This window comes from Rhamphochromis sp. 'chilingali', assembly GCF_963969265.1.
Source record: "Rhamphochromis sp. 'chilingali' genome assembly, chromosome: 20".
Lineage (NCBI taxonomy): Eukaryota > Metazoa > Chordata > Actinopteri > Cichliformes > Cichlidae > Rhamphochromis > Rhamphochromis sp. 'chilingali'.
The window spans coordinates 15,503,483-15,523,748 of NC_137947.1; the positions used below are offsets into that span (position 1 = coordinate 15,503,483).

Sequence of the window (20,266 nt, forward strand, 5' to 3'; positions counted from 1 at the left end):
CTGTTTTGCTTCTCCTGACTTTCTTTCCTTTTTTTCTGAAGAGCATACCCTCACCTCTCCAGGCTCTCTTACTCCTGCACCCTGGTCTCACTATATGTCACTGTTTCATCTGCGAGTATCATAGTCCATGGACAATCCTGCCCCACTTCATCTGCGAACTCGTCCATCACCACCACAAACAAGAAGGGGCTCAGAACAGAGCACAGTTCCTGTCTGGACACATGATACTATGATTAGCCTGTGCTAAATGAATGGGAAAGAAAAAAATGAAGATGAAGTTTGAAATGTGCAAAATCATCTATAAGATACTCTGGTGTCAGTGTGATGAGGTGATCATCCATTGCCTGGATAAACGGTGTTAATTGGCAGACAAATGATGAAGTTTACACACCTGAACTTTGTGCTCATATTCATCAAATACAACAAAATTCATTCTACAGTTTTCAAAGTTTAGATGGACAATGACGCAAAGCACATAAAAGAATCCTCAAAGTTTTTGGAGATAAAGAAGTGAAGTGAGCCATTCACCTGTTTTCAACCTAATTAACTCGCTGTAGGCAAAACTAAAGGTAGAGAGACTCATGAACAAACACATTGTGTCCAACTAATTCTTAGAAAAAGAATGAAAAATTATCATTTAATTATCTTTGAATCCTTAAAAATAGAGAATTGTTCAATATTAGATAATAAATTAGATTTTTTTTAATCCAGTCCCTCAAATGAAGCTGAAAGACAACATTTTAAGGCAATATTCATCAAATAACCAACTGAAATAACAAAAATTGTGTCCAAAATCATGTTAACTGAGCTGTGTGTGTTCACAACAAAGAAATCTGCAACAGCATGATTATAGAGGGTATATTTGGGGCTAGCTTTTCTTGTGTTCTTGTTTTTTGATTAACACTACATCTACTACTTCCATATAGATCTGTCTCCTAATCTTCAGTCTGTGTGGCCATGTGGCACTAAGCTAGTGGTTAGGTGACAGAGATCGGGTGAACTCCAGTGAAGTGTCCCTGTTTGATGATAACTCTGCCCTGTGGGAGGAAACAGCAGGAAGCCTGAGCCAGCTTGGCTCTTGCACCGCTCCCCTCACAACAGGTACAGGAGGGTGCTGAGCTGAATGCTGATCATCTGAGCGTCTGACTGGATTTTGTTTAAGACTAGAAATAAAAGAAAATAGCTGAGATAAGTGGAATTCTTGTAGATTTAGTTCATTCTAAGAAAGGTTAGATCATTAAAATATTAACTGATCTCAACTTACATGAGATTTGTTTTAAGAAATCTTTTGATGGCAGCTCTTCAGGATGCAGTAGACCTCCTCAGCCTGCAAATGATTTATGAGAGTCAGTGAGATGCAATGAAATGGCTCCTCTGCTTTGCCAGTGGTGTCACATATATCCCATGTGCATTCTTTACTGCTAGGTCATTATAAGCCCGCACACACAGTGTGGTGGCATTTAAGGACAGATGGAAGCCTTGGGGCAGAAGTTGGGTTGCACTGCAGTAGATAGGGAATCCATTTAAATTCCCCGGTGTCAATGAGGGACACAGTCTCCATAAATTAAAGTGATGACACGCCACTAGTTTATAATATTATTGACTACACAAAGTAAAATGCCAATCTTAAGTGGGACAACACACAGAGATGGAGCCTTTATGGATAGCAAAGCACACTGATTACAGTGCATACTCGCCTGGGAATCAATAGACTACGGCAAAGTTTCGAGCTGTGTCATTGAAAGAATGATTAAATGGGAAGCAGGCTGAAATCAGAAAACATCTACATAAATAAATCTCTACGAGAAAAAATGAAAAGCTGCATTCATGAGACAAGAAAGATTCAACACAAACATTTGAAACAGTTTTATTGATAAAAAAAAAAAAAAAAGTGCGCAGAAAGCAACATGTTGTCATAGTGGTCCAGACTGGACTCAATGTGCAGAATTGGGACAATTGTTCAAAATATTTATTTACAATAGTTAAACGTGCAAGACAAAGAAGTTTCAGTTAGCGAGGGCAAGGGTCCCACAGACACATCCACAGAAATCTCTCTCTCTCAGCAACTCACTGTTTCCCACTTCCAGGTTTCTGCAAAGAGAAGAACAGAAGCTAAGATAAAGTTGCAGGGCAAAAACAACAATCAGGTTTCAACTGAGGGTCTTCCCTCCTCTTAATTAGGAGAATGGGACTCAGATAATTGCTAACAGGTGAGCTCATTACTTCCAGGTGTGCAGAATGCAAGGTTGGGACACCAGAGGAGGACCCGCCCCTGAAAACACAGGTGTGATTAACACACAAACATGCACAGTCACCAGCACTGAGACAGGTTTTGGGTGACAAATAGTAAGAGAGAGAGGGCGAGCAATAAAGAGAAGAGAAAACATAGAAATGAGCTAGCCAGCACAGGAGCACTGGAGGACCGTGACTTGTGGCTCCCTATCTTTATTAAACCCAAGTTTGTGGTGGAGCCTCAGGGAAAAATAACCAGAGGGGAAAACAAAATTCATGTCTTTTACTCTAAAATGATCAGACAGCTTCCCTCAGACTTGCACCGTGTGTCTTATCAATGTAGCTTGCCATTGCCAGTGTGTGAATGTGTGTGTGAATGGGTGAATGACTGAATGTAGTGTAAAGCGCTTTGGGGTCCTTAGGGACTAGTAAAGCGCTATACAAATGCAGGCCATTTACCATTTACCATTTATCCATCACAGTAAGTATACTATAAACAGGTGCTCTGCCAGCCCTGATTTAATATCCTGTCTGTCAGTATAAGTCTTTATGTATGTACAGAATCCAGAAGGTTTCACTTGATTAGGAGGCCAGTGGTCAGTGTGAATGAACCAATCAGCAATGAGCAGCTATGGTTTGGAGTTTGTGTCTCAGGCACCACAAGAGGAGATTTTTGCCTAGCACTAAACCAGCTTTTAGAGATGTTGCTCCAATTTTCCTTTTAAATGGACAAAACAAGCATATTATCAGTTACAAAAAACATAAAAATCTCAGCTTGTTAAATAATTAAGAAGTAGGAAATGTAACGATACTGATATATTCACTGCATTTATTTTCCATTCATAATAATAATAATAATAGTACACTGTGTGAAGCATAGCTTGAATGAATGCTGTATCTTCACAAGGCTTTTGGTCATCCACCAAAGAACTGCTACTGAAAAAGATGACCAGAGTTACTATAGTTCATCTAAAGAGGGAATGAATGTCTGAACCACATTTTATGGCAGTTTGTTTGAATATTTTTTTCTCAGAAGCATGAATGTGAATCTCCCAAAGGAAAAGTCTCAAAAGTCATTAAGATTAATAGTGTGGCAACTGAACCGGATAAATATGGTAATGAACTGATTCTCATATAGTGCTTTTCTACTCTCCTGGAGTACTCAAAGCGCTGTATACAACATGCCTCATTCACCCATTCGCACCCACTCATACAAGCACTTCCTTCTATACTTAAGTGCAATCTAAGCACTCACACTCCGATGGACGCATCAGAGAGCAACTTGGGGTTAGTATCTTGCCCAAGGATACTTGGTATGCAGACTGGGGAAGCCAATGATTAAACCACCAACCTCCCAGTCAGTAGCTGATCTGCTCTACCACCTGAGCCACAGCCACCCCAAATATCTTCACCAAATTTTATAAGTATGTGTTGAGATATGTTGTCATAAATGAAAACAAATAAAATGAAAATTTCACATGCAGTATTTTGTCTGGCACTATTGTTTTGGTGAGCAGCAGCAACATCTCTAAAATGACAATGGGAAACGGGCATAACATCGAGTAAAATTAAGTGAATCTACATGCATTTGTTAGCTTAAAGCTAGTGAGTTTAAAAAGACAACCAAAGAAGTTAAGCAGCAGCAATAGCACAGGATGCAATACCGCTAATCTCTGTGGAGAAGACGGACTGATTTGTGCTTAAACCAGACCCCAGGAGTTGGATTCAGGAGTCACATGGTAGGCAATAACTAGATGGTGGACAAGGCTGGGAAAATGGGTTCATCCAAATCTGGTTATGCAGCTGTGTTTAAGGAGCAGTGTTTCATTTTCATGCAGCTTTCTTGCTAAATAAAAGCTTTGGTGGATTAGCAAATTCTTTCCTTTGCTTCAGATTGGTGATGTTGAATGTTATAACTCTCTGATATAAACCGCTTCAGAGCTTAAGGTTTCTACGATTAGTATTAGCGGACACCAACACTGGTAGCCATAGCTCATTGGTTTCTCATCTCTGCACGTTCTAAACCCTTTTTGTGGGATTGGTGCCTTTTGGAGAATATTTCATGTGGTTATCTGATACAGTACATGATATAGCTTGTCTGTGTTCCAGTTTTGAGTGGTAGAATTTTCATACTTTATTATTCTGTTACTTATTACATGTGGACATCTGCTTTTGCAAGCTGATGTACCAGCTGTAATACATAAACTGCCATTTCCTAATATAGTCACCACTTCCTTTTCTCTGTTAGTCTTAGAAGATGCATGACTTTTATCTTGATCAGCAAATCAAAGGAATCTACTGTATCTTGCTCTGTCCTGTGCCTGCGTTGGTTTCCATCATTTTCCCCCACTCTGTGGGTTGTTGTCCTTTCTGTCTAGCAACATCCTGTTTGCTTTCCCTGAAAAAGCATGTTTCAACTGAGGCAACCCACCAATTGCCTCTGTGTTTCCCTCCAATTTAATCCATCTACTACGGGTTAGTTTCATAATGTTGTTTATTAGCTCTGTTTGTGCTCGTGTCAGACATTACCTCCGTGGGTCGCCTGTCATCATTTTTTTAAACTGGGAAGCCTGCGTCCCATTAGGATCTTATTTCTGGAAGTGTCCCCCATAAAGGAAATGAAATACAGTACAGATTCAAACAAAGTGTTTTATTATTAATGACATTTTAGTTTACAAAAAGAAGCAGCAAAATTTCATATTCTCTAAGAAATGCATGCATTTTATTTTTGCCTAATTTAACAGCTGAAATTACATATTGATATAAGTAGAGATTAAAATTTTGATGAATTAGTTAATTGTAAATTTAACCAGCCACACAAAGAGAAGCTCAGTCAATCTTTGTTGCATTCCCATCTGTCTTTCCTCCACTATCTGCTCTTTTTCAGAATTAAATAGCCCTTCTGACCTGTGTGCGACCTCTTCATTGACAATTCTTTTCCCTGCTTAAAGCCACGTGCATGTTTTCACTCATCATCTTATCAGTGTTTATCCACTTTAACGTGTGCTGTCTCTTAGCTCGTCTTTCATTCAAGAGTCCATTCACTCGTGGCCTGCCTGACTGTGCATTGTTTCAGTTCAGTCTCTTTATAGTAAATCACAGCAACACTCATTACTTCAAGTAATCAGAATTATTCTGTAGCTGCTTGGCCCCACTGAGAAGGAGAGCTGTTGCCAAGATTAGCAGTAAGGGCTCTTCCTGACAGCTATGTGTGGTGAATAAAGCAGAGGCTAATCCTTCCTCCATAGCTGTTGGCTAGATGGCCATTTATGGGTGGTTTGGCTGTTGTGCTCTCTTTCCATCTCCTCTGTTAATCCGCAGGCAGCTGAAGTGGTTGATGAGATGCTTCGGCACTTCTCGTATAGGCACAAACAAACCCGCATTCGCTGGCAAAGCCTGAGCATTATGCACTCTGCACTGAAATGTATTTGTATTTTTTTTCCCTTTTGTTTGTGTGTACTATATGTACACGTGAATATGTGTGTACATAGAAGTAATATCCTCCAATATGAGTCACAGGGTGGAAATTAAAGCCTGAGATGATCCCTTCTTCAATAACCAAACACTTCATTTTGACAGATCATTAACTAGACATTATCTTTCATTAGGCGCCTCTGCATTACTTATTCAACACCCCTAGGACACACATGCACGTTCACAATTGGTGCATACAAACAGATAACACACTTCACACACATAGGAACACACACTAAACAATGGCTGATTTGACACGATGCATTTGAATCACTTAACTCGAGCATTATCTGTGTCGCTGGGTTTGACTCAGAAGGCTGTTCTGACCATTAAGTCTTCATGCTGAAGTTAGAATTATCTAATATGTTATAGAGTCAAATCGAATTTCTATAGTTCCCATTCATCTTTTTCATTCTGCGCTGGTATCATAGCAGACTGATCACGCAGCCACTTTACAGATGGTCAGAGTAATTAGATTGACAATGAGTAAGAGAGCCGGCAATGTTGTAAAGAGCATCCTGATAAAAAAAAAGGGGGGTTCTTAAGAGCATCACGAGAGAGGAAATCATCTCACCATGTAGTGGTAATTCAGATGCCTGCTGCTCCTGTCTCTCACTGCGGAGACAAGTGGAGAGAGACTGAGCTATGACAGCAGGAATGCAAACCCGCTCCCCCTCCACCACACTATCAACAACTTTGGCTGCAGCATGAAAACAGCCCTTGGGCGACATTAATGGGACAACACTTTTCAGGGTAGAGGCTGGGGTAGAGAGTTTCCGGCCCACCAGACTCCATCCTTTTGTCTGCTCGGCATATTGACATTTTTCCTGTTTGCTCTCTCCATCATATCCTGCATCTACTCACCGGTCTTTGCTCTCCATTCATCTCCCTTAGTGGCTTTTTTTCCCCCCCTCCCCTGCTCGTGCCTATAAAACCCATGCGCCTGCTTCAGCCAAGCACACCCAAGACATCTATCAGAGGATGATTTTATGGGCTTTTCTTCCCTACTAATGGCTATTTAGCCATCCTCACCGAAGCCAGGGCGATTTGTTATTCTGAGTGTTTGTCCAACACATTAAAACCATTTGCACTTATGGCACACTGATGAAAAATATGAATGGGTTTTATAACGTTAAGACAATTCATTTGAGGCAACAGATCAATGACACATCAGGGAAATGGGAAGTGATAATAAGATTGCTGTGGAAAAACGTTGAATAGGTAACAGATGTTTGTGGATTCACTTTCTAATCAATATCTTGACATTAAACCCACCTCTTTCTCTTTCTCGCTTTGATTGACTACATCCATATAGACATGTGGATCCAGTGTATTTGTTTGCTGCTATTGCTTGAGTACATGAGCTGGGGTTACATTTCTCTGATGGAAGGACATGTATCGCATCAGCGCTGTGAGGTGAACATGAAACCAGACAGTGCTCTTAAAAAAAAAATCAATGTAGAATCACTTTGAACATTGACTGTTACACCCGAATAGAAAACACCAGGTGATTATAAAGTGATTATTGTGTGCTTCCAATCATGCCTATTAACTTTGAATTTCAGCGGTGTTTCATCTTGGACGGTTAAATTGAGAGCAATGCAATCAGGTATCCAATAAGCAAATCAATTTGAGGTTTCTGGTGTAAACAACAGCCTCTTGGTCCACTTAATACCACTTGTTTTTAGCCTGGGTAGCACCGGAACTACATGTGCACCTGAGTGAATGCTCCAATGCATGCACATCTTTTCAGACAGCGTGACTCTTGAATACATTTTGGGCATATTTTGCTATTATTATTTATTTATTTATTTTTAAAGCACAGAGAGGGATGACAGTAACAGAGGAAAAAAACGACGATGCTCGATGTTCAACCAAGGCTGCTAACCTTTTGTGATGGAGGAACATTGCATTTCATGGTGAAATAGGGGAGTAGGCATTCAGTCAGAACATTTCTTTTTTTTTTTTTTTTAGAAAACCTAATGCATCTGTAATTATGCTATTTATCAACATCCTCCAAAATATAATGTCCTCTTCATCTTCTTCAGCTGCTCCTGGATCATTTGCCTCAATCTCACCCGATCTCTTAAATCCTCTTCTGTCACACTAAAGCTCCGCATGTCCTCTGTTACTCCATCCATGAACCTTCTCTGTAGCCTCCCTTTTAAAGTCCTACCTTTCAGCTCCATAGCATCCATTGCCGAATATATCCTCTACCTCTCCTCAATATTCCTCCAAAATTTTATGTATTTAGCAATTTTGTTTTTACAACTTAGCACCAAAATTTTGTTTTTAAGTTATTATTATTAATAAATTATTTTTTTCTATGAACTTAGCTCCTTCTAAAAATAACTCGAATGACTTTGAAAAAGGAACACGGCACATAAAAGATGAACGATTTGGGCAAACACCAACTGTCTGCTGATTAACCAATCACAGAGGGCACCTCTGAATAATATGCTCCAGCCTTAATGTGTGTGGCTGCGTGAGTCTGTTTGCCTACCTTTTTCACAGAAATGACTCCACTGTCTGGTCAGAGAGGACGTGTCTGGGACAGACTTCACAAAGACACATGGCAGGACTGGAGAAGACTGCAAAAAGGCAGAAAACACTTGTAAGGAAAAAAAATGAATGAAGACAGCAAGTTAGAGAAAAAGAGCAAGAAAAAGAACGAAAGCATGCACTTTACACTTTTACACTCATGAGTAATTCATACAAGCCTCTATTCCACCTGGTTTTCTTGCCTGGGAGCCACTAAACATAAAGATATGCAACATTATTCAGCTGGTCTCTGTGGTGCTCTAGACCTAAAGCAAAAGCAGGGTTACATTATAGCAAGACAGCAAGTAAAGAGATTGGTTATAAATTCCCAGACACCCACTCTGTGCCACTGAGATGACAGACAAGTTATGGCACGACTGCATGTGTGTGCCACTCTGTCTCAGGGGATGTCATCCCTCAGGCAAAAGGTGACGTCGGTAGCTGCAGCCCAGCTGACATCTGTCAAAAACGATCAGGATTTGAATCCTTCCTTGTAACACTAAACTAACCTGTGGGTCATGGTTTACACTCTCCTTCTTTTACTGGGACGACATCATAGTACAGAATGAAAACGATTTCAGTCAAGTGTGATTACACATGGAGAGGGAATCAGTTCATGTTTTCTGAAGGTCACACACTTGTCCTTTTTCTGAATTGCATAATTGCATATGAGCGGCTTAGAGGAGGGGTTGGATGAAGATGCAGAGAGAGAAGGGAATGAGCACGGTGGGGACGTGCAGTGAGGGAGAGCACACAGTCACTTTGGATTAGGCCCAGAGCATGTTTGATGAAAACAGAATGAACTATTAATACAAGGTTAAGATGAGAATAAACCACTAAAGGACTGGGGATGAGCTAGGAAGAGAATCTGCAACTCTTTTCAAGTTTAGATGACAGTATATGGTTTGGGGACTACTGCCCTGGTTATTAAAACTCTATAAAAAAATTATTGTATGGGTCTGAAAAGCATAATGTATGAAACAACTGTAGCTGTGGAGTTTGCAGCTTTTGTATTTAGGTTTCATATATATAAAAATAAATACAATTCATGGCAATAATTAACTTCTTTGATATATCTGGACAAACATTTCTTGTAAATAAAAGTGACTTGCTCAGACAAATGATGTGATATTTCTACTGAACGTCATAATGTAAATACATTACCAAACAATCACATGGAAAACTGAGTACACCCCTACATTTATCACACCTTAAAATCCATGAAATTGGAATTGGGGTTCCCGATTAGGTGCTCGCTTTGCTGTTATCACATATGTCTAATGACCTCTCGAAGGCCTTCAGAAGAAGTTGTGGATCTTATTTAAATATATCTATAGATCTATAGAGATCTTCTATCTATCAATCGATCGATAGATATGTGTATATGAGAAACAAGTTCTAAGTTGCCTTTCATATAAGGCAACTTGGAAATAAAGAACTAAAGCTCTGAACAAGACTGAGTGATTAGCATGAGCTGAACTGTGAACAAACCTATGAATAGTTAACATGAGCTACGAGATTCTAGACTGGGAATAATTAAATGCAATATATATGAACAGTGCGCTCCGGGCTGAGCGACTGGATACAGGCGCACAGGACTGACAGGCAAACTGTGATTGGAGAGCTGGTGGTCTACGGCATTTGTCAGCTGGTGAACTAATGCAAGAGGGGGGCATGAGGTAGTGGCCTGAGTGAGTGGGTCAGTGGAGAATTGTTCCAAGGAATCCAAGGCAGAGGTGCAGGGAGGGAGGCAGGTGAAGCTAAAGAGCATGCAAAGCAACGTTACCAGCTGTGAGTGAGCAGAGGAGACCAGCGTCCAGGAGTGAGAGGTTATGGCAAGGTTTGGTGATCCGACTAAGTTAGCAGATATTCTGACGAAGGCTGGTAGAGAACGTTGGTCATAAATACAGCCGGTCTGATTAGCTTCAGGTGGGAATCCTGGGAGGTACGATGAAGGCTCCACCCAGAGGAGGAGAGCAGGCACTGTGGAAAACCCACAGCCAAAAGAAGTCAGGAAACAAAAACAAAACAGTATAACACAAAGTAAGTTAAACTTCAAACTGTCGTTCTGTCTGGTTATGAAGCAAAAGCTGCTGTGAATCCATTTCAACTACTAATGAAAGTGACAACAGGAGCACTGGCAACAACAAAACAACCAAAAAGTGAATAGTTTTGCTTTCAGGTAGTGTTCCTGTCACTGTTGCTCAAGTACTCTGGTTCCTCCAGAATTGCACAATCATATATGCCATCACGGGTAGGGATGGGTATCGAAAACTGGTTCTTGTTGAGAACCGGTTCCCACTGTTTCAATTCCTTGGAATTGTTTGCCATTTTTTCAAACGATTCCCTTATCGATTCCAGTTGCCCCGAATGACGTCACCACGTTGCGGAGCGTCATTTACCTGGCAGTAAACACGGCGCCTAAGCGGCTCAAACGCTCAAAAGTTTGGTTATACTTTACGAGAACGGATGACAACAGGACAACTTGCAATACTTGAAAAGTAGATGTTTCATTTAAGGGAGGAAACACTATGAATATGCAAAAGCATTTGCTCACAAAACACGCGATAACCTTAAATGAATGTCGTGTTTTTAATTCCGCTCCGGACTCGTGAATCTCAACCCAGCAGCAGCGGTAACGTTTGCACGTCCTCTCCCGTTAATGCGGCAGGTAAATGGCCTGCATTTGTATAGCGCTTTTCTAGTCCCTAAGGACCCCAAAGCGCTTCACACTACATTCAGTCATTCACCCATTCACACACACATTCACACACTGGTGATAGCAAGCTACATTGTAGCCACAGCTGCCCTGGGGCGCACTGACAGAGGCGAGGCTGCCGGACACTGGCGCCACCAGGCCCTCTGACCACCACCAGTAGGCAAACATGGGGTTAGTATCTTGCCCAGGGATATTTGGTATGCAGCCAGGAGGCAGCCTGGGATCGAACCACCGACCTTCTGATTAGTGGCTGACCTGCTCTGCCACCTGAGATACAGCCACCCCAAATAATCAACTAACAGTGCATATTATGTTAGCGCGATCTGCCTTATTACAAAACCTGCCATTACTGTGCATTTAGGTGACCATGATGAGAGAGACAGAGTCTGGCTGGCTCAGATGCTGGCAGTTCTCGCTGCAGTCTACCGGTAGCGTCTCCTTTCAGGCCAGGATAGACGAATGTCACCGAGTAGTGACTAAGTTTGTGGTAAAAGGCTTGCACCCATTTGCAGCACATGCCTCCGATTTTCGGTAAGTGAATGTGTTTAATTGTAGGCAGGGACATTACTGGATGTTCTTGTGTAATTGCTACAGAATAATTTATGTTATACTTTGTTATTGCTACAGAAGAATATTTATTTTATTATTTTACATTTACAATTTTTTTTTCCTGGGGACCCTGTGACACCCCATTGAAGAGCCATAGGCTGGATCTCTTAAGATCTCACTGTTGGGTTTGTAAGGCCATGTTACTCCTAAATTTCTATCTTGTTCAAAGAGAAGATATAAAACAAATTTCTAAGCTAATCGACCTTAGTGTTCTCCTTTTTTAAAAAGAATCGATAAGAGAATCAATAAAGAATCGAATCATTAAACAGAATTGAAACTGGAATCGGAATCGTGAAAATCTTATTAATGCCCATCCCCAATCACGGGGCTTTAGAAGACATTGATACTATGTTCCCCAGACCTGAATTCAAGTGAGAACCTCTATAGCATTATTAATCAGCCCAAAGTAGAGACTATACAGTAGCTCGCTGATGACCTGATCCAGATCTGGGAGAAGATCCCCCAGGACACCATCTGCCATCCTGTCAAGACCGTGCCCAGTTTTTGTGAGTCCATTCAGGAACTTAGAGGTCATAAACTTTACTGATGATTTCAAATCATTCAAAAAGTTGATGATTTTGGTTTTACTGACCATTGTTGCGTCATTATCTTCTCAACAAATCATACAGTCTATATCAATAAAGATATTCAGCTTGAATATTTTCTACCGATTTGTGATTTAATGTGAAAGTGTATATTGCTATAAATATAAGTGTGCTTCAGTTTGTACTTGGAGGGTGTGCGTGCATGCATGCATGAGTGTGTCTGTGTGTCTCACTGGACGTCATCAATCACTCACTCAGTATTGGCTGCATGACTGAGGGCAAACTGTCAGCTCTGTGCTGGAGGTTGCTGGCTGCAGTGAATAATGAAGGGAAGTGTCATTTAGATCTTTGAAGTTCTATATAACGCTGCTTTACAAGGAGGGTTTTCTTTTTACTGTGAGAAGCTACAGGCTTTCAAATATACTCAGCGACAGCTATTTCTAAGCTAATCCTTCTTATTCCATCTTTTTGTGCTGAATTGCAGAAGTGTTCAGGCAAAGAATCGTTACCCTTTTTCTCCCATTACCGAAACTGCAAAAAACATTTCCAAATATCTAATATTGTTTTTGAGAGAAAAAAAACACCAATAGTTTTTGTGACAGTGCTTTTTGTTATATTCTTATTTGTTTTTTTTTTTTTATTCTTTTCTGCTTGAGTAACATGCATGAATCTTTGTTTGGGGTTCCCAGAGTTTTTTGCTATTAATATTCACAGTGCAGTTTGGCTCATGAAAGAGTTACCAAGGACAGGGGACTGACCTTGGGGTTGCAGGGGGAGCCATAGGGTGCATCTCAACAGCCTTTTCTTTCTTCTCCTCTTTTGCTTCCCTACTTCTGAGTTTTTATCAATTACATACAGACACCAAGCACAGTCCGTAACCTGTTTGAGCCTTTGAGGTGTGAAAAATCTGGTTACAAGGTGCTGGGGGTTTATGGGTTGGCTCGGATTAAGCAGCTAATTCGGGCTGGATTTGAATTTTCTATCTTGCAATGTGCAGCTTCTTTCACATGCACACTGACATCGGGCTGTGACATAAGAGGAGATTATTGTACATTTTAGCATATGTAGATATATTCCCGAGAGTTGTGTCAGGGAAGTTCAATAGCCTTTCACAAAAATGGCAAATGAATAATGCCGTCTCCTTATAGTTGAAGAGCAGGAAATAATCTTGAATTAGAAGCATGAATAAACCCTTGTTTGTCCCTGATGGTCTCTGTTAAAATTATAGATGCAAACAACAACTTGCTAACAAAACAGCAGCAGACCTCACTATCCAGCTGGCATCATGCCTGGTTGCTGGTTCCTGCTATTCTGTTCTGGGATACAACAAGGTTGTCTCTGGGTCACTGCACAGTTATGACGTGCACACATTCACATCTAGGTCTGTCTACATGGCTAGCTTTGCAGTCACAGGCAGCCTTCTCATCAGCGACTTGCCCATTTTCTTTATTATAACTTTGAATCACTGAAATCCCCTCTAACTGGCCATGAATCGATCTCCCCACTTCCCCTATCCTTCATTCTCGCACACCCCTCCTCGGCTTCATTTAGAATCCACCTCTCCTTGTCTCATTTCATTTACCACACACAGAAATCCAATCACTATCCAATTGTCCGTATCTGTGAAATATTTTGTTGGTGTTAGATGACAGAAAAAGCAGGCCTTGCGGTTATTGCCGGGCTCCCTCAGTTTATTGGCAGCATGCAGGTTTCAAATGAAGCTTAACGGGGGGAACATCCAACTCCTCATGACCTCATCTCACCTCTTTTCCAAGGTGTTTTGGTGTCCTTCCGGTGTACTTCACAATGAAATTATAAATGCCAACAGATAAAACAGCCATGAAGGCATCTGCAAGGTAATGAGTAGCCAGAGCGCCACATATGAGGATGTTTTCATGCACCTGCTGCTCCCAAGTTTGACCAAATGAGCAAAGGTAAAAGAAGCAGTGATAAGGTCTCTTTCTGTTGGTGGAAATGTATTAAAAAATAACAAGTTGCAATAAGAGTAGAGGAACAAAATAAAGACATGCCCAGACAAGCTGCCTCAATATACCAGGGCCAAAGACATGTTTATTTTTCCAGTGTTTATTAAGGTAGCAACTGTCACCCCCATGTGTCTTTTGGTCTGTAAACACGCAAGAACACAGAAATTGACATGTGTTATAAAACCACAGCGAGGAGCTCAATAAGAGATAAGATACTCCAGTTTTTTCATTTTGCTTTTTTTTTCTCCTCAGCTTCGCACAAAACTGTGTCAATGTGATTAGAAGTGATCACAAAGTTTATATAGACGTTATTAAATCTGCAGGCAGAGGTGGGGTTGGCTCCATTCCTTTTCAAATTTGAGTTGGAGATGATAAAAACTTTCACTTCAGTGCGTCAGTCAGCCAGCAGTTCTAGCTGAAAAATAGACTGAACGCCTTAATGGGAAACAAAACTAATAATTCAGTCCTTTTTTGTACTGAAAATACTTTATTTATTTTGATTAGAAAAACACCTTAATAATTCCATAATAAGACAGTAACACTTTCTTAAATTCGCTTTCTGAAGTGAATGGCTGAACAAAATCACTAACTTTTAAGAGCAGTTCAACAAGAATAAATTATAGCAAAGACTTTACTTAACTCAAAATTAATGTGGAACCAAATCATCTCTTACAGAAGCAAGCTGTCATCAGCAGCACTCCTCTACATAACCGTCTTGTTACACTACATATGAGACAAGTGCAGAGGTACATGCCCTAACAATTTGCTTGCAGACACAATGTGCACACTGCGTGGGATAAATGCACACATAATGTGTATATTCAGTTGCAGACAGAACACTTAAGACAGCCCAAATGAAGCTGAAGTCATGCAAACAACCTTTCAGTGACACTTTTCTAATTGACATGTCAAAGGATTTCCCCTGAGAGCAGGCTGGATGAGCAAACATAATAGTGAATGGGGTCTGTAGCACCTAGGTCACTACAGTTAACAGCGCTCTTTTGTGCAAGTGGAAGAAACATCTAAATCGCCTCAAATGCAGAGTAGGTGACACAGGATGATGCTGCAACTGTTCATGCATGGAGCATGGTTAGAAGGATACAGATCATCATTGATGCAACCCCTGATATAATGTAGAAAACTCTGGCATCAAAGACAGATTGCTTGACAGATTGTGACCAAATGTCATATTGTGGTAAGTGAGCAGGAGTGAGGCAAAATGAGGCAAAGACACTGAAAAGGAGAGAAGTGAGGAAGAAAAAGCATAGACACAAGACTTCCCAGTGCCAGTGAGTATTTATAGATCAGATATAGTCAGAACCTCTGCCTGGCAGCAGCGCTGAACTCCTTGTTGCTCCTGCTGATGTCTCTGTACACATCCGACCTGGCTCTGGCTCTGGAGAACATTTGAAGAGGATGTGATGGTGATATTAATGGTAAAGACTCAGGCAGAGGACCAACTCACTGACATGCTGCATGAATGAAGCCAAAAGGGCTCTAATGCTGGGAGACGGGGGAAACTGGATTCACCGTATTTTCATATTCACACTTTATTCACCTTTTACATGTTTTAAGACCTCCCGTCAAATCTTATCTTTCTGAATTTTCTTTTCTCTTTCTGTTTGCGTGTGCGCATGTTCACAGTCAAGTGTGTGCGCGCGCGTGCCAGCCCAAGCGAAAGTAGCGACCAGGAGCGCTCTTGGTTCACTCAGCTTCTGGATGCCGAGAGCGCACACAGAAACAGACACGCGACATAACGGCACACGCGTGGCTCTCTCCTTTTCCTTCATGACGAAGCAAATATGACTTGTTAATGTCATTATACTTGTAGCCATCCTCAGTGAAGGCGAAAAACAAACCACAATTATTTTCGCAAGAATCGCCAACACATTATCAGCTGTTTCCCACAGTTCCACATTCCGGCGCACACAGGGAATATGAAGGCGAAAAACCGTGACCAAAGCTTGTCGGACTCCAGAGAACTGGACGGATCCTATGACCAGCTAACGGGTGAGTGAGCTTCTGTAACACCGGTGGTTGCTGAATGATTTGCTTCAGGTCAATATTTTGTGGAAAAAACACGAACTTCAGGTGCTTTTGAAATGTTACAACCTGTCCGCCGTTCACCAGACTGTTCAAAAAAAAATGCTTCAAAAAATTGCTAATTTATGTCTTTTGCCTTTTGGGGGAAAAAAAAAAGAAACGTTTTAATGGAGGGGCATAAATCACATTTTTCATACTTTGACAACGAGCTTCACTGTTTTTATCAGTACTTTAAAATAGTTTTATTGTTTTTTGCTTGTCAGCTAAAAGAGTTAGAGGATGGACAAGTTGAAACAGTGCATTGAAAAGACAAAAAAGCATTAAATGTATCAGTGTTGCATGTTGCTGTAGTTGCGTAATGTGGTGCGTATTGTAGGCGAGTGATGGACTGTTTCTGCAAGAATGTTAAGTGTGATCAACTGTGTGATTTTGCTGGCTTGGCTCAGCGATGGGGGGACCACCTTACTCTAACTGTGTCCACTGGTGCTAAAAGCGCTGCGGGTATATATCACTTGGCTGACCGGAGCCAGTTGCCAGATTATGAAGTTCCAACACATTTCTCTCTTTTTGACGTTTTATCACTTTAGACGGGAACCTGTCATGTCTCGGTGCTCTTATTGTGTTCAAGTTTGGACCTTTTGAAAAAATGAAATAAAATAGGAGAGTGATATTTTATCAAGTGCGGCTAATATCAATATAAACTTGGTCCAATAGTGCCAGCTACAGTGAAACGAAACTGTTGTGTGTGCATGTATGCGTGTGAGCTAGAGACAGCACCTTTCGTAGCACTTTGTCAGCACAGATGAGACTCGGCACACATTAGTGTTACAGCGATATAATGAACCAATTTATCGAGTGTCAAGCGAGCATCCCTGTGCATACCTATGCTTTGTGTGTGTGTGCCCATTGAGAGCTAAACACTCCCTGTTGCCGTCAGTTGTCACATTATAGTCAGCGTGTTCACAGCATCCCCCTGCTTATGTGTGCACCGTTTTGCTTATTAAGTGCCAGCTGCCTAAATAAATTGCTCGCATTCATGCCTGAACACATCTCAGGCCTGCGAAGGGAAGTTGTCCCTGTCCAGTCCAGACAGCTGTATGCCTCAGGCTCGAAGGCGACACTTTAATCTCGTTTGCACTCTTCCACGCATTAGCAGCTAAGCAATGCTTTGTCACATTTTTAATGCATCCTAAATTAGGAAAAGATTGCTGCGGCCCTGATGTTAGTGTCTGCAACAGTGTGCGTGCTGTGAATATTTTGTGTGCAGGTATGTACAGTATGCGTGGGCGATCTAAGAAGCAGCAGCTACACTTTTTCTATTGCCCATTGTTGAAAGTTCAAAGCAACTATTTTTTTTCCTGCTGAATTTAAAAACACCCATAAGCTTTCTTATTTTTCTCCTCTTTCGTTCCGCATTTCGTTCTTCTTCTTGTTTTTCCTTGAATTTTCATATGTGAGTTTGATGTAGATAAGGATTAGATTAGAAATGTAACAGAGCAGGACACAAAACTCTCTGTAATGTTAATCTAAGCTATCAGAAACATCATTTTATCCCCTTCTCTCTTTTCACTTCAGCTTGCTGAACTGCCCCCCTGTGTCTGACTGTCCACAAGAAGTCATATTGCTATTTTAATAGTTGAGCAAAGGCGGCGAGAGAGCGGTACTAAGTCATTCACTGTGCTGGAGCAATTTACTTCTGGCATAGTTATTAACGGCTTTTTCAAAGCTGTGAATAGCATGGTTAATTCATCTTTGCAAGTCGCTGTCAACTTTAAGTCATACTTAGTCCTGATAGTTTGCATGGTGATTAAGGCAGGCTCCTGCCAAGAAAATGTGAAGCAACTTGTATGCTGTATTCATTACATCTTTAGTTTATGGCATTTTCTTCTCTATATTATTGAAGCAGAAGACCACAAAGTGGCCCAAAGTGCACATGAGTTTGTGCAGCAGAGACAGAACAGATGATAGGAGACTTTTCTTCATTATTGGGACCAAGCAGAAAAAGTCTACAGTGTGATGTGTGTGCATGACTTGTGAAAATGGGTTCTTAGGTGTTTTGTGTGTGTGTGTGTGTGGGAAGGACGGTTACAGGTGAGTCATTCTTCTTACTTACCAGTAGCTGGTGAACGGGATTCAGCGGGATGAGTGTGTGTGCGTCTCTGTGTGTGTTTGCGTGCTCGGAGCGAGGCTGACCTGTGTTGCTTAAAGGCAGTGTGGGCGGTCTCCAATCACAATTTGAGTGAAATGTAGCCCTCTAGAAATAACTCCCTCTCAGCCTGCAACATTGTACAGAAGTGCACCCCACTGCGTGTGTGCATGTGTTGGAGTGTGCGGTAGCCTGGCATTCCCCGTTGTGTGTAAGAGCACTGGCTGAGAGATGAGAGGTAATTATAGAAGCGTGGTGCAGTAATCTCCTCTTCCACCTCACAATCCACACTCAAGAGGAATCATATTAACTACAGACACACACAGACATACAATGTCTTCGCATATGCACATTGCTATTATCTCAACTTAATAAAGCTTCCCTTGGCTCTCTCCCAAATCCAGAATACTATCAAAAAGCTAGTGATATGATAGAGTAAGTGTGTGCGAGTCATTGCGCTGAAGTGGAAGACAAGGTTGGTAAATGTCATGTATTAAAAAATTTTAGCAAAATGTTTAGTTTTTGCTCCTCCTTCATCCTCTTCCATGCCTTCTGTCTTCATGCTTGGATCATCTGCCACATCCACTCACACTTTTAAGGGATCAAATATTGCATGTGGAGGTCTAAAAATCTTTATGAAGGGCTCAAGAAGTGATGGAATTTGTTTTTCCTGAATGACAGCTACAGATAGAAAATATTGTGTATGCATGTGCTTGTGTTCAGAGGATGTAAAACACGTGATAGACATGTCAGAAAAACATCATCTTCCATTGTTAGGCATCTGAGCCGATAGCCCACCTTTCAACAGTCAGCACAAAATGGAAGGTTTACTGACACACGCGTATAAAGGAAAATGTACACACACTTACAAAAGGGACAAAAGGGAACTATTCATTTTAAATACACCAGCTTAGCTTGCCACAAGGAGCAATTTTTAGCCTTTTACTGAAGGTGCAATATGTAGAATATATTACTGTAGAACAGGTCAATAGCAGACAGCAGGGTTAGGATCCTTTTTTCTTTAATTAATTTATAGCTTATGGACGTCAAAACAACTGGCACAGTCTCAGGTGGTTGCAGGGAGTTACCAGGAAAGGGGTCACTCCCTTGGAGTTCAAAAGAAAACGTACAGTAACTGCAGCAAACTGATCTTCTGTCTCACTCAGCCTGCTGCCCAGTGTTTGTTGCCTGCCTTTACTGTTACCTTCCATTCATATACTGCCAGTCTTTCACCATGACTGACTAGTGGTCAGAATAACAGACTGTAGAAAAGATCTCAAAGCAGGCTGCGCTGCTTCTTCTTATTCTCATTTCTGACTGGGATTAACTTGACGCTACACTGACTCTCTTCAGTAGATTTCTGAGCAGCAGAGTACACATATACACAAATCAGTCATACTGTAACATTATGAACACTGACAGGTGAAGAGATAAACACTAATTACCTCTCCGTCATGGCACCTGTTGGTGGGTGGGATATATTAGAGAGCAAATGAACATTTACAGTGGTCAGAATGTAACAAAGTAGTCCAAGGATGGAACAGTGAAGTACAACAGGGGGCGGTGGCGTGGGTGGCGAAGGCTGGCCCATGTTGTCTGATCCAACAGATGTAGACGTACATCAAATTGCTGAAAAAGGTTGATGCTGGTTCTGAAAGAAAGGTATTAGAATATACAGTGCATCGCAGTTGTTTGTTCTTTTGGGCCGACACAATATTAGTCAGGTGATCATAATGTTTCGCATGATTAGTGTATCTTGTTTTTACATAAATTATCTGCTAATATTCTGCTGATAATAGTTCAATTTCGAAGTGTTTAATTCTTTAACCTTTTAAAGTCACAGTCTTACAAATTGCACACTTAATTTGGACAGATTATTTATTACAAACACACACACACACACACACACACACACACACACACACACACACACACACACACACACACACACACACACACACACACTGTTTGT

At 41.1% G+C, this 20,266-nt stretch overlaps 1 protein-coding gene and 2 long non-coding RNA genes across 4 annotated transcripts in view; 1 reads left to right on the forward strand and 2 right to left on the reverse strand.

The window, feature by feature from the left end:
- Positions 1-1,984: 1,984 nt before the first annotated feature.
- LOC308388456 lies at positions 1,985-10,931 on the reverse strand. Its single transcript, XR_013970099.1, has 4 exons — positions 10,820-10,931; positions 10,034-10,230; positions 8,210-8,297; positions 1,985-2,091 (listed from the first exon to the last, which is right to left on the reverse strand). It is a non-coding gene; the product is annotated as an uncharacterized lncRNA (long non-coding RNA).
- A 4,878-nt stretch (positions 10,932-15,809) lies between these two features.
- The window catches only part of LOC308387920 (A-type potassium channel modulatory protein KCNIP2-like), a 130,042-nt gene continuing 125,585 nt past the window's right edge, over positions 15,810-20,266 (forward strand). For both annotated transcript variants that reach the window (XM_080868307.1, XM_080868312.1), the window contains exon 1: positions 15,810-16,115. In XM_080868307.1, the coding sequence (XP_080724433.1) occupies positions 16,043-16,115 (73 nt within the window). In that variant the 5' untranslated portion in view covers positions 15,810-16,042. The remainder of the gene's footprint in view (positions 16,116-20,266) is intronic.
- LOC308387923 overlaps positions 19,346-20,266 on the reverse strand; it is a 38,643-nt gene continuing 37,722 nt past the window's right edge. The window contains exon 4 of the long non-coding RNA XR_013970013.1: positions 19,346-19,945. This is a non-coding gene — a long non-coding RNA (uncharacterized lncRNA). The remainder of the gene's footprint in view (positions 19,946-20,266) is intronic.